This window comes from Talpa europaea, assembly GCF_964194135.1.
Source record: "Talpa europaea genome assembly, chromosome: 4".
Taxonomy (NCBI): domain Eukaryota; kingdom Metazoa; phylum Chordata; class Mammalia; order Eulipotyphla; family Talpidae; genus Talpa; species Talpa europaea.
Window position 1 is genome coordinate 50,441,830 of NC_140070.1, and position 12,158 is coordinate 50,453,987.

General features: G+C 38.2%; 1 protein-coding gene across 1 annotated transcript in view; it reads right to left on the reverse strand.

The window, feature by feature from the left end:
* The window catches only part of LOC311170225 (retinol-binding protein 2-like), a gene marked incomplete at both ends in the record, with an annotated part of 34,569 nt that overhangs the window by 756 nt on the left and 21,655 nt on the right, over window positions 1-12,158 (reverse strand). Inside the window, one exon of the mRNA XM_084232613.1 lies at window positions 4,616-4,717. Within this exon, the coding sequence (XP_084088739.1) occupies window positions 4,616-4,717 (102 nt within the window). The remainder of the gene's footprint in view (window positions 1-4,615; window positions 4,718-12,158) is intronic.

Below are 12,158 nucleotides of genomic sequence, written 5' to 3' on the forward strand. Positions count from 1 at the left end.
TTATCACCAGTTGATGTTGCCTCTGAAATAAAGATCTCAGGTGAGGCAAGACTGGCTCTAAAGGGTACTGCGGAGACTTGAATCCTGACTTTGGAGGCAGGTATGTGCCCGACTCCATTGGTGAATGCAGAGTGAATGACTGAATGAAGAGCCATTCATTGAACAAATGAGTGACTCAATATGTACAGTAAAAGCTTTTTCACTATTTGAATTCTGGACTCATAAATTAACTTTTAAGTTTGAAAAATTAAGCCATCTAGACAGATATCATTTATTTGAGGATTCCTGCAACGGCTCTATGCTTGTACCAAATTAACCTAAACTGTTTTGACATCAGGTAGAGGTGCCAATGATGAGCAGTCAGTGCCTGGGTCTACAGGCAGTTCCCAGAGTCAACTTCCCCTGTCTCCCATCCCTGCAAAACCCTCTCTTGTAGCAGGATCACATAAGGGGTCCCACCCTCCTCCAGGGTATCTTTATCCTGTGCCTTGCATTTCTCCTCTGCTTGTCTTTAACAGGTTCCTACATTTCTCCTTGGATCTCAGCCTCCTAACTCAGTATTTTAATCTTTCTTTTTTTCCCATTTGTATTATTTATTTATTTATTAAAATTGTTTTTTTTGTTTTAACATTTAATATTTAAAAAATTTTTAAACAATATTTGCTTCCCCCCACCCCTCAGATTGAGTCCACATAGAATTTCCTTCCCTGAGGCACCCATGACCCATCACCTCAGTCCCCTGTGCTCCTCCCTCCCTCCCTCTGATCCCTCTCCCACCCCCTCTCCTGCAGTATGTCTCTGGTTTATAATTATCTTTTTTTGCTTTGTTGTGTTTTGTACTGTTATTATTTTTTTTAACACTGATGTCTTATTTGGTTCCTCTATATTCCTGTTATAAGCGAAACCATCCGATAGTTTTCTTTTTCCAACTGGCTTATTTCACTGAGCATAATTCCTTCTAGCTCCATCCACGTTGCTGTGAAGGGCATGAGTTTATCTTTTTTTGATTGCTGAGTAACATTCCATTGTGTAGATGTACCACATCTTCTTGATCCAGTCATCTATTTCGGGGTGTTTGGGTTGTTTCCAGGTTTTTCCTATTGTAAATAGTGCTGCAACAAACATAGCTGTACAGGTGTTCTTTTGAATCATGGTTTTTGTGTCCTTTGGGTAGATACCTAGCAATGGAATTGCCAGATCGTATAGTAGCTCCATTTTTAGTAGACTGAGGAAACTCCAGACAGCTTTCTGCAGTGGACGGACCAGTTTGCACTCCCACCAACAATGTAGGAGAGTTCCTTTTTCACTACATCATCGCCAGCAGTTGTCGTTTTTTTTTAATTTCTTTCTTTTTTTTTTTTAAGATTTTTTTATTTATTTATACAAGCACTGTTTGTAGTCAGAAGCGTGGGAGGGTGAGAGGATTCACCAGAGCCAGAGCGGGGAACAGAACAGGCAGAGTGAGGTAATACACTGCTGAGGGGAGCAGCAGGTGTGGCAGGTGAGGTCTGTGGCACCATGTGGGACCCTTGCCTGGTGGCCAGTGATCGCACTGGCACTGCAGAGGTTGCGGGCAGCTTTGTAGCCCAGTGCTCAACCACTGCGCCACCAGGGGAGGCCTGTGTTGCTTGTTTTTTTGATATGTGCCATTCTTACTGGTGTAAGGTGTTATCTCAGTGTGATTTTGATTTGCATTTCCCTGATTATAAGGGGTGTTGAACATTTTTTCATATGCCTGTTGGACATTTGCATTTCCTCTTTGGAGAAATGTCTGTTGAGTTCTTCTGCCCATTACTTGACTGGATTATTTGGATTATTTTGTTTTTGTTGAGTCAGTCATGTGAGTTCTTTGTATATCTTTGTGATCAGTCCCTTATCAGTTGACTGGAGCGAAAAGATTTTTTTCCCAATCAGTGGTGTGTCTCTCTGTTTTGGTAAATGTCTCTTTTGCTGTGCAGAAGCTTTTCAGTTTGATGTAATCCCAGTTGTTTATCTATGCCTTCACTATCACTGCTTTGGGTGACGAGTCTTTAAAGATGTTTCTGAGATGTCTAGATGTTTTTGTATGTCTTGTAATGTTTTACCTATATTTTCTTCTATATATTTTATTTTCAGGTCTTATGTCCAGTTCTTTTATCCATTTTGAGTTGATTTTTGTGCATGGTGAGAGGTAGTAGTCTAGTTGGATTTTTTTGCATGTGGAGGTCCAGTTTTCCCACCACCATTTATTGAACAAACTGCCCATGTTCCATTGCATATTCTTTGCTCCTTTGTCAAAGATTGGTTGTTCATATAGGTGTGGCTTTATTTCTGGGCTCTCTATTCGGTTCCATTGGTCTGTGTGTCTGTTTTTCTTCCAATACCAAACTGTTTTAATTGTTATGGCTTTGTAGTACAGCTTGAAGTTTGGAAGTGTGATACCTCCTTTCTCCTTTGTTTTCATCAGTAGGGCTTTGGCTATTTGTGTTTTTTTGTGGTTTCATATGAATTTCATCAGTATTTGTTCTATTTCTTTGAAAAATGTCTTGGGATTTTTATTGGAATAACATTGAATTTGTATATAGCTTTTGGGAGGATGGCCATTTTAATAATGTTGATGCTTCCAATCCATGAGCAGGGGATGTCTTCCCATTTCTTTGTGTCTTCTTCAATTTCTTTTAACAGTGTTTTATATCTTTCTTTGTATAGGTCTTTCACCTCTTTTGTTAGGTTTATTTCCAAGTATTTGATTTTTTTGCTTTCAATTATAAAAGGGATGGGTTTCTTGATTTCTTCTTCCGATTGATTGTTTATGTATAGGAAGGCTGCTGATTTTTGTGTGTTGATTTTGTATCCCTCTACTTTACTGACCTGGTTGATTATTTTGAGTAGTTTTTGCGTGGAGTTTTTAGGGTTCTCTATGTATATTATCATATTGTCTGCAAATAGTGATAGTTTTATTTCTTCTTTCCCTATTTGGATTACTTGTATGTCTTTCTCTTGTCTTATTTCCCTGGCTAGGACCTCCAGTATTATATTTAAGAACAGTGGTGAGAGAGAACAACCTTGTTTTGTTCCTGATCTTAAAGGAAAGACCTTCAGCTTTTCGCCATGGAGAATAATGTTGGCAGTGGGTTTTTCATATATAGCTTTTATCATGTTAAGGCATGTTCCTTGTATCCCAAGAATTTCAAGGACCTCCATCATAAATGGATGTTGGACTTTGTAGAATCCTTTCTAAGCATCTATTGATATGTTCATATGGCTTTTATTTTTCTTTTTGTTGATGTGTTGGATTACACTTACCGGTTTTTGTATGTTGAGCCATCCTTTTGCCCCTGGGATGAATCCCACTTGATCGTGGTGTACTATCCCTTTGATGCATTGTTGGATTCTGTTGGCAAGGATTTTGTTGAGGATTTTTGCATCAGTGTTCATTAGGGCGATTGGCCTGTAATTTTCTTTTTTTGTTCTGTCTTTGTTTGATTTTGGTATTAGTGTAATGTTGGCTTTGTAGAATATATTTGGTAGTATTCCTTCTTTTTCAATTTTTTGAAAGAGTTTGTGTAGGATAGGCATTAATTCACTGCTGAACGTTTGGTTGAATTCATTTGTGAAGCTGTCTGGGCCTGGGCTTTTGTTTTTGGGGAGTGCTTTGATTACTGCTTCAATTTTGGTGCTGTGATTGATCTGTTTAGTTGTTCTATTTCTTCTTTGTCCAGCTTTGGATGATTATATCATTCTAGGAATTTGTCCATCTCTTCTAGATTGTTGAATTTGTTTGCATATAAGTGTTCACAGTAATCTCTGATTATTTTTTTGATTTCTACTGAGTCTGTTGTGATTTCTCCTCTTTCATTTGTCATCCTATTTATATGTGTTTTCTCCTGTTTTTTCTTTGTGAGCCTGGCTAGAGGTTTGTCTATTTTGTTTATTTTTTCAAAAACCAACTTTTGGTTTCATTGATCTTTTGGATTGTTTTTTTAATTTCCAATTTGTTTATTTCTCCTTTGACTTTTATTGTTTCCTTTCTTTTACTGGCTTTAGGGTTTCTTTGTTGTTCTGTTTCTAGCTATTTAAGATGTGAGATTAGGTTGTTTCTTTGAGTTCTTTCTTGTTTGTTGATGTCAGCCTGTATTGCTATATACTTTCCTCTTATTACTGCTTTTGCTGCATCCCATACATTCTGGAAAGTGGTGTCCTCCTTGTTGTTCCACTCAAAGTAATTTTTAATTTCTTCTTTGATCTCCTCATTAGTCCAGTGGTCTTCCAGTAGTGTGGATTTCAATCTCCATGAAGTGGGAGGGTTCCTTGTTTTCTTTTCATGATTTATTTTTAGCTTGATGCCTTTATGATGAGAGAAGTTAGTTGGAATGATTTTACTCTTAATGTGTCTATTGATGTTTTGAACTTTCTTTTTAGTTGTAGCTGTTCACAGAATCAGCCATATAGATTTCTTCCTTGAGTCCCCTAAGCCAGATGGGAATGGCTTTCTGACTATATGACCACACACATTTGGCTGGAGCTCAGTGGAGGAGTGCAGGGCCATTTTTCTTGTCACAGCACCTGGCTAGGTGAATGCAGTTTGTGTAAGTGCAGCAGAAGGGAAAGGAGCCAGGCAGAGCCCAGGACTTACCAGGTGTAGCTTGTCTCCCTCAACCCACTGCTTCCAGCCACGGTTCTTCTTTTCTCCCTTTTGCACACACACTAGGACATTTCCTTCCCAAGTGACCAGTGACTGCAATGACAAATTCCCAGGTTGATCAAATGTCTGGTCTTGATTGGGAATGAGTAAACCTAAACTTACAACTGTGACCTCTGTGGACACCCCAAAATCCTGCTTGCCCATTGGGCAGAGCCCTCATCCATCCTCAGCCAAGCGAAGATCCTTCCAGTCTCATTTCCATACACACCCTCTGTTTCCGCAAAACTGGCTTATGATGGGTGGTTTTGTTGTAGGAATTTTGCTCTTCCATGTTGCTGTATGGTAAAGAGCTATCCAAACCAGTGGAGAAAAGATACATTTTACTATATAATGACATAGAATTTCTGGAATGTGAAAATGTGTCAAAGTCAACATAGAAATAACAAACTGAGAAAAATAATCATAACATATATTAGACATTGACCTGATTTTATATATAGACATGTGTGTGTGTGTGTGTATATATATACACACACACACACACACATATGAAGGCTTCATGTAAATCAATAAAAAATGATCATAACCTAACAGGAAATTCAACAAAGGATAAGAACCAAGAGCATACAAGGAAAAACAAAACCCTAGCAGAGGGTCTTCAAAAATAGGAAAAGATATTCAATCACTCATAATAAGAGGTATGCAAATTAAAAGTGTTTTCAGATACAATTCACCGTGTGGTCAAAGGTCAGTGTGTAACAGCCGTGAGCTGGGGGGATGTGGAGAAGCAGGCACACTACTGGTGGATGTATGAATCTTTGTATGAATCTTTTTTACAGGAAAATTTTATATTACCTTTTGACATTTTAAAATGTACATTCTTAGACTGGAGGAGATAAGGGCCTGTGTTGAGCAACCAACTTGAACTGACCAGCAAGTAGGAGAAGCCACAAGCAGACTGAATTCCAAGTAGCTCAAACCTCTGTGTACATATTTATACACCCCCTCCCCACCAATTCCTCCTCCTTTGGTTTTCCCTCTTATCTCTCCAAGCACCTGCCTTGGAATAGTCTGCACTGTCCCTGGGTGTTCCTCCAGGTGCTCCCCTCCATTCCCAAATCAGACTGGTACCTTTGCCTCTGAGCTACTGTCATTCCCATCCAAGCAGTGGCTCTGCATTGGTGCTGACCTTCCTGGGGGTGACCCGGATGCTAGCTGGTTTTCTTTCAAGCATGTACAAACTGCATTCTGTCTTTACGAAGGCCCAGGTGTTTGCTTTCCTCTTTCTCCTAAACCCAGTTGGAGATACACTGACCTTGTTTTTTTCTGACTCACTGTCCTTGCACATTCAGGTCTGTTTTTTGGTACAACTGTGTTTTCTGCAGATTGTTAAGTTTCCTGTTTTGAAAATAATATTTAGCCTTGGCCATATTATATGTTTTATGAACACTTTTATTCCTCCTCATTTTATCCCTCAATATATTGAGCATTGTTTGCCACAGCAAAGGGCTAGAAACCTCATGAATTCTGTCAGTGGGAGGTTGGTTAAATATGGTGTGGTTCATGCCTGAAAGGAGGGGAAAGTCTATACCAAAGGAGAAGAGCCATCTTCATAGCATATAGTTTCAGTGGAAAAAGCAAGAAACAGAGCCCCGTGCATAAAGCAAATGTGGTAGATATGCATGCATATGTTTATGTCCCCTGGAGGAAGTAAAGGAAACCCTTACTAGTGATCGTCCCTGGGGAGGAAACTGGGAGGCGAGGGGCCAGGATAGAAATCAAATGTCGTTTTTTACTGTGCAAATGTTTTTTCTTACAATGTGTTAATATTTCCCAAGTTAATTAAAAATAAAATTCCACATGTTTTCTTAAGAAACTGTATCTGCCTTCAGAGCCATCCTGTCATTGAGTGTCTTGGTGAAGCTTAATTCACAGGCTGCTCTCTTTGCTCTTCCAGGAGGGAAGTGTTGTCTGGAATATTCATGTGTCATTGGCTATTGTCGGCCTTGGACTCGGAGTTCCTTTCCAAATGAATAAGGAGAACTCATATTTTCTATTTGCACAGGAACAGTGTCTGTTAACTCCCTTAGTCCTCATTGCCTTATATATTATGCCCCTAATGCATGTTGACTGAGTTGGTGATTGTGTCCCCCAATGGACAATAAGCTCCTTGGAAGAAGAGACCATGTCAGTTGTGTGTTTCTGCAATACCAGGCTCAGCATAATGACTAGCACACAACAAGTGCTTGGTCAGCACTGTTGAATGACCCTGCAATTGAATAATTTTGTTGAAACAGAATCTTGACTTAAATCCACAAGGGGGTGGGGGTAATACATGAGCACATGTGCTCTTCATTTATGATAGTTCTTGACAGCCACTCAGCCTGCCTCCTTGTCTTTGTTCCTGCTACCACCAAATGCACACTTGCCCATCAATATGGACACTAGAGAGTGACTGTACATCTACTTGTCTGCTTCCCCATGAGGCTGTAAGATCTCTGAGTGCAGAGAAGGGGGTCTGATTCATTTCTTTATGAATAGCTCTGCTCCTGATCCACATTCACATATGGTATGGGCTTGGCAAATTTTGCAGAAGGGACAAAGAAGAAAAATCTTAGTGCATGGGAACTAATATTTTATTATTATTTTTAAAGATTTATTTATTTATTCATATCAGAGCTGGGGTGTAGGCCAGAGGTGTGTGGGGTGAGAGGATTCACCAGAGACAGAGTGGGGAGAAGAACAGGCATATCTACTGAAATACACTACTGAGGCGAGCAGCTGGAGAGACAGGAGAGGTCTCCTGTGCCATGTGGGTTAGCTCCCTGGCAGGGGATCGAACTTATGCTGCAGTGGCTTCTCACAGCTTCATAGTGCTGAAATTTAACCCCTTGCGCCACCAGGGAGGCCCTAATATTTTATCTTAATAACACATATTAGGCAGCAAGATTAAAAGTTATCCTGACACCCAATAAGCTGGTTACCAAAAATCATGCACCCAAGTATTATAGCCTACATAAAACAGATAAGGTGAGAGAATTCAATGAACTAAAATTCCATAATTCAATTTGTGTTTACTTGGCATCCTTCCCTTTATCAGAGGAGGCTTTAAAAAGAGGCTCAATTGCCTTAAAAGATGGTGAGCAGATGACAAGCCAGGAAAGCCATCATTTCTGACCTGGGACATGAACAGAGAGTGTCCAAGGGGGATGCACTTGCAGAAATTAAAGAAGGAAGTCGGATTCACTCTGCCATTTCCCTTGTCACGGTGTTCAAAGTTAACATCATTATGGACAGCCCCTTTATAGCAAACTAAAGCTAGTAACTGTGCCAATATTAAGCTTATAGAAATTGATAACTACACTGTGGCTATATAAAAGCACACCCTAATTCTGAGGTAATACAAGCTGAATTATTTAGTGTAATGCATCAGATTGTTCATAGTAAATAGAAAGAGTGCAAGCACAAATGGTGAAGCAAAGGGCACAATGTTAATGTGGGTAGAGTGTATGTTTGTTCTTTGTTAGATTCTTACAACAAACTTTTCTGTAACTTTGAACCACTCTGAAAATGTTTTTTGTTTTTTAAGAAAATAGCAGGTCTTTAAATGAAGAGCATTGAAAGACACTACTAACACATTTAAATCCTCCCCAGTGCACCAACCTGCCAGCAAGAGTTACTCATGCTACCTACAGTGCCCACCCTCCCTGTGGCATTTCCTGAGGTGAAACCTTCCAGGAGGAGACTGGCCCCCTGACTTCAAGGGCATCTCTCTGTATCATGCATTATTGGCTTTGTCATGTCTGTGTCTGCTTTTCTCAGGCTTACTGTCTGCCCCAGTTACCTAATTTTTCTTTTTTTTTTTTTTCTTTTCGTTTTTTTCAGTTTTAAACAAATGTTCTTTTTTAATTTTATTTTTATATTCTCCATACAATTAAAACCCCCTTATTTTGACCTCAATACTTCCATTCCCAGCCGCCCCCCACCCGTAGTGTGTCTCTGGTTCATAGTTGTTTGTTGATTTTGCTATTTTCTTTCTTATAGTTATTCTTTTTCCTGGTCCCTTATTTAGGTTTTCGAGATTCCTGCTATGAGTGAGACCATCCGGTATTTTTCTTTTTCTTTCTGGCTTATTTCGCTGAGCATGATCCCTTCCAGCTCCATCCATGTTGCTATAAATTGCATGTGTTTATCTTTTTTGAATGCTGAGTAATATTCCATGGTATATATGTACCACATCTTCTTGATCCAGTCACCTATTTTTGGGCATTTGGGTTGTTTCCAAAGCTTAGCTATTGTAAACAGTGCTGCTATAAATAGAGGGGTGCAGGTGCTCTTTGGAATTGATGTTTCTGTGTCTTTTGGATAAAAATCTAGGAGTGGAATTGCTGATCACATGGAAGGTCTGTCTTTGGTAGATTGAGGAATCTCCACACAGCTTTCCATAGTGGTTGGACCAGTTTGCATTCCCACCAGTAGTGCTGGAGAGGTCCTTTTTTTCCACATCCTCACCAACATTTGTTGTTGCTAATTTTTTTATTATGTGCCATTCTCACTGGTGTGAGATGGTATCTCATGGTAGTTTTGATTTGCATTTCCCTGATTGCAAGTGATGTTGAACATTTTTTCATATGCCTGTTGGTCATTTGTATTTCCTCTTTGGAAAAGGTTCTTTTTAGCTCTTCTGCCAATTTTTGACTGGATTATTTTCTTTGTCTTTGTTGAGTCTCATCAGCTCTTTGTAGATTTTTGTGATCAGTCCTTTATCGTTAGTGTTGTGTGCAAAATATTCTCCCAGGCAGTGGGATTTCCCTTTGTTTTGGTTATTGTCTCTTTTGCTGTGCAGAAGCTCTTTAATTTGATGGAGTCCCAGCTGTTTATCTTTGCCTTCACTATCACTGCTTTGGGTGATGTGTCTGTAAAGATATCTTTGAAGTGCATATCATGTAGTGTTTCACCTATATTTCCTTCTATATATTTTATGGTTTCAGGTCCTATGTCTAGTTCTTTAATCCATTTTGTGTTGGTTTTTGTGCACGGTGTGAGGTAGTGATCAAACTTCATTCTTTTGCATGTAGTGACCCAGTTTTCCCAGCACTGTTTATTGAACAAACTTCTTTAGCTCCAGTACAAAGTGTTTTATGGTTTTCTTTGTATAGGTCCTTTACTTCTTTTGTTAGGTTTATTCCCAAGTATTTGATTTTTTTTTGTTTCAATAATAAAAGGAATGGTTTTCTTGATTTCTTCTTCTTCAGATTTATTGTCTGTGTATAGGAAGGCTACTGATTTTTGTGTGTTGATTTTATATCCTGCCACTTTACTAAACTGATTAATGAGTTTAATTAGTTTTTCTGTGGAGTTTTTGGGGTTCTCTATGTATATTATCATATCATCTGCAAATAGTGATAGTTTGACTTCTTCCTTGCCTATTTGGATTCCTTGTATGCCTTTCTCTTGTCTTATTGTTCTGGTAAGGACTTCCAGTATTATATTGAAAAGCAGTGGTGAGAGTGGACATCCTTCTCTTGTTCCAGATCTTAATGGTAATGCTTTCAGCTTTTCACCATTAAGAATGATATTGGCAGTGCACTTGTCATATATGGACTTTGTGATGTTGAGGTATGTTCCTTGTATCCTGAGAATTTCAAGGGCCGTTATCATGAATGGGTGTTGTACTTTGTTGAATGCTTTCTCAGCATCTATGGATATTATCATATGGTTTTTATATTTCTTTTTGTTGATGTGTTAGATTACATTGATTGATTTTCGGATGTTGAACCATCCTTGTGTCCCTGGAATAAATCCTACTTGGTCATGGTGAATTACCTTATGGATACATTTTTGGATTTATTGGATTCTGACAGCTAAAATTTTATTGAGGATTTTTGCATCCGTGTTTATTAGAGAGATTGACCTGTAATTTTCTTTTTTTGTGTTTTCCTTGTTTGGTTTTGGTATTAGTGTAACGTTGGCTTCATAGAATTTGTTTGGTATTATCCCTTCCTTCTCAATTTTTTGAGAGTTTGTGAAGGATAGGCACTAATTCATTTCTGAATGTTTGGTAGAATTCATTTGTAAATCCATCCGGTTTTGGGCTTTTGTTTTTGGGGTGGTTTTTGATTACCATTTCAATTTCGCTGCTTGTAATTGATCTGCTTAGGTGTTTTATTTCTTCTTTATCTAGCTTTTGGTGATTGTAGAGTTGTAGGAATTTGTCCATCTCTACTAGATTGTTGAACTTGTTTGCATATAACTGTCCATAGTAGTTTCTGATTATTCTTTTCGTTTCTGCTGTGTCTGTTGTGATTTCTCCTCTTTCATTTGTGATCCTATTTATTTGTGTTTTCTCCATTTTTCCCTTGCGGGCCTGGCTAGGGGTTTGTCTATTTTATTGATTTTTTTGAAGAAACAGTTCTAGGTTTCATTGATCTTTTTGATTTTTTTTTTAGTTTCGATATCATTTATTTCTGCTTTGGTTTTTATTATTTCTTTTCTTCTACTGTTTTTGGGGTTTTTTTTGTTGTTCTTTTTCTAGATCTTTGAGCTTCGAGATTAGGTTGTTTCTTTGAGTTCTTTCTTGTTTCTTGATGTGAGCGTCTATTGCTATGTATTTTCCTCTTATTACTGCTTTTGCTGCGTCCCATACATTTAGGAAATTGGTGTCCTCCTTGTCATTCAATTCAAAGAATTTTTTAATTTCTTCTTTGATCTCCTCATTAATCCAGTGGTCTTCCAGTAGTGTGGATTTCAATCTCCATGAGGTAGGAGAGTCCCTTGCCTTCTTTTTATGGTTTATTTCTGGTTTGAGGCCTTCATGGTCAGAGAAGATGGTTGGTATGATTTCAATCTTGGTGTATCTGTTGATGTTTGTCTTGTGTCCCAGTATGTGATCAATCCTTGAGAATGATCCCTGTGTGCTTGAGAAAAATGTGTACTCGGATTTTTTTGGGATTTAGTGTTCTATAGATGTCTGTTAAGCCCAAGTGCTCTAGAGCCTTATTTAGAGCTTTCATGTCCTTACTTACTTTTTGTGTCTTGGATCTATCCATTGTTGATTGTGGTGTGTTGAAGTCTCCTACTACACATGTGTTTTCTCTGACATCTGTTTTCAGAGATGATAATAGTTGTCTGATATATTTTGTTGCTTCTTCATTTGGTGAGTATATGTTAATGAGTGTTATTTCTTCTTGCAGTATTGTCCCCTTGATCAAAATGTAGTGACCATCGGGGTCTCTTTTTACCTTTTTGGTTTGAAATCTGTTTTATCTGATGTAAGTATAGCTGTTCCTGCCTTCTTTTTTGATCTATTTGCTTGTAGAATTGTTTTCCATCCTTTTACTTTCTGTCTTTTTTTATCTTTTGTAGTTAAATGTGTTTCCTTGAGACAGCAAAAGGTTGGGTTTTGTTTCTTAATCCAGTCTGTGACTCTGTGTCTTTTTATTAGAGATTTTAGTCCATTTATATTTATTTTTTATTATTTTTTTTTTTTTAAATAGAGGCATGTTTTATTTATTTATTTATTTGCTTGTTCCTT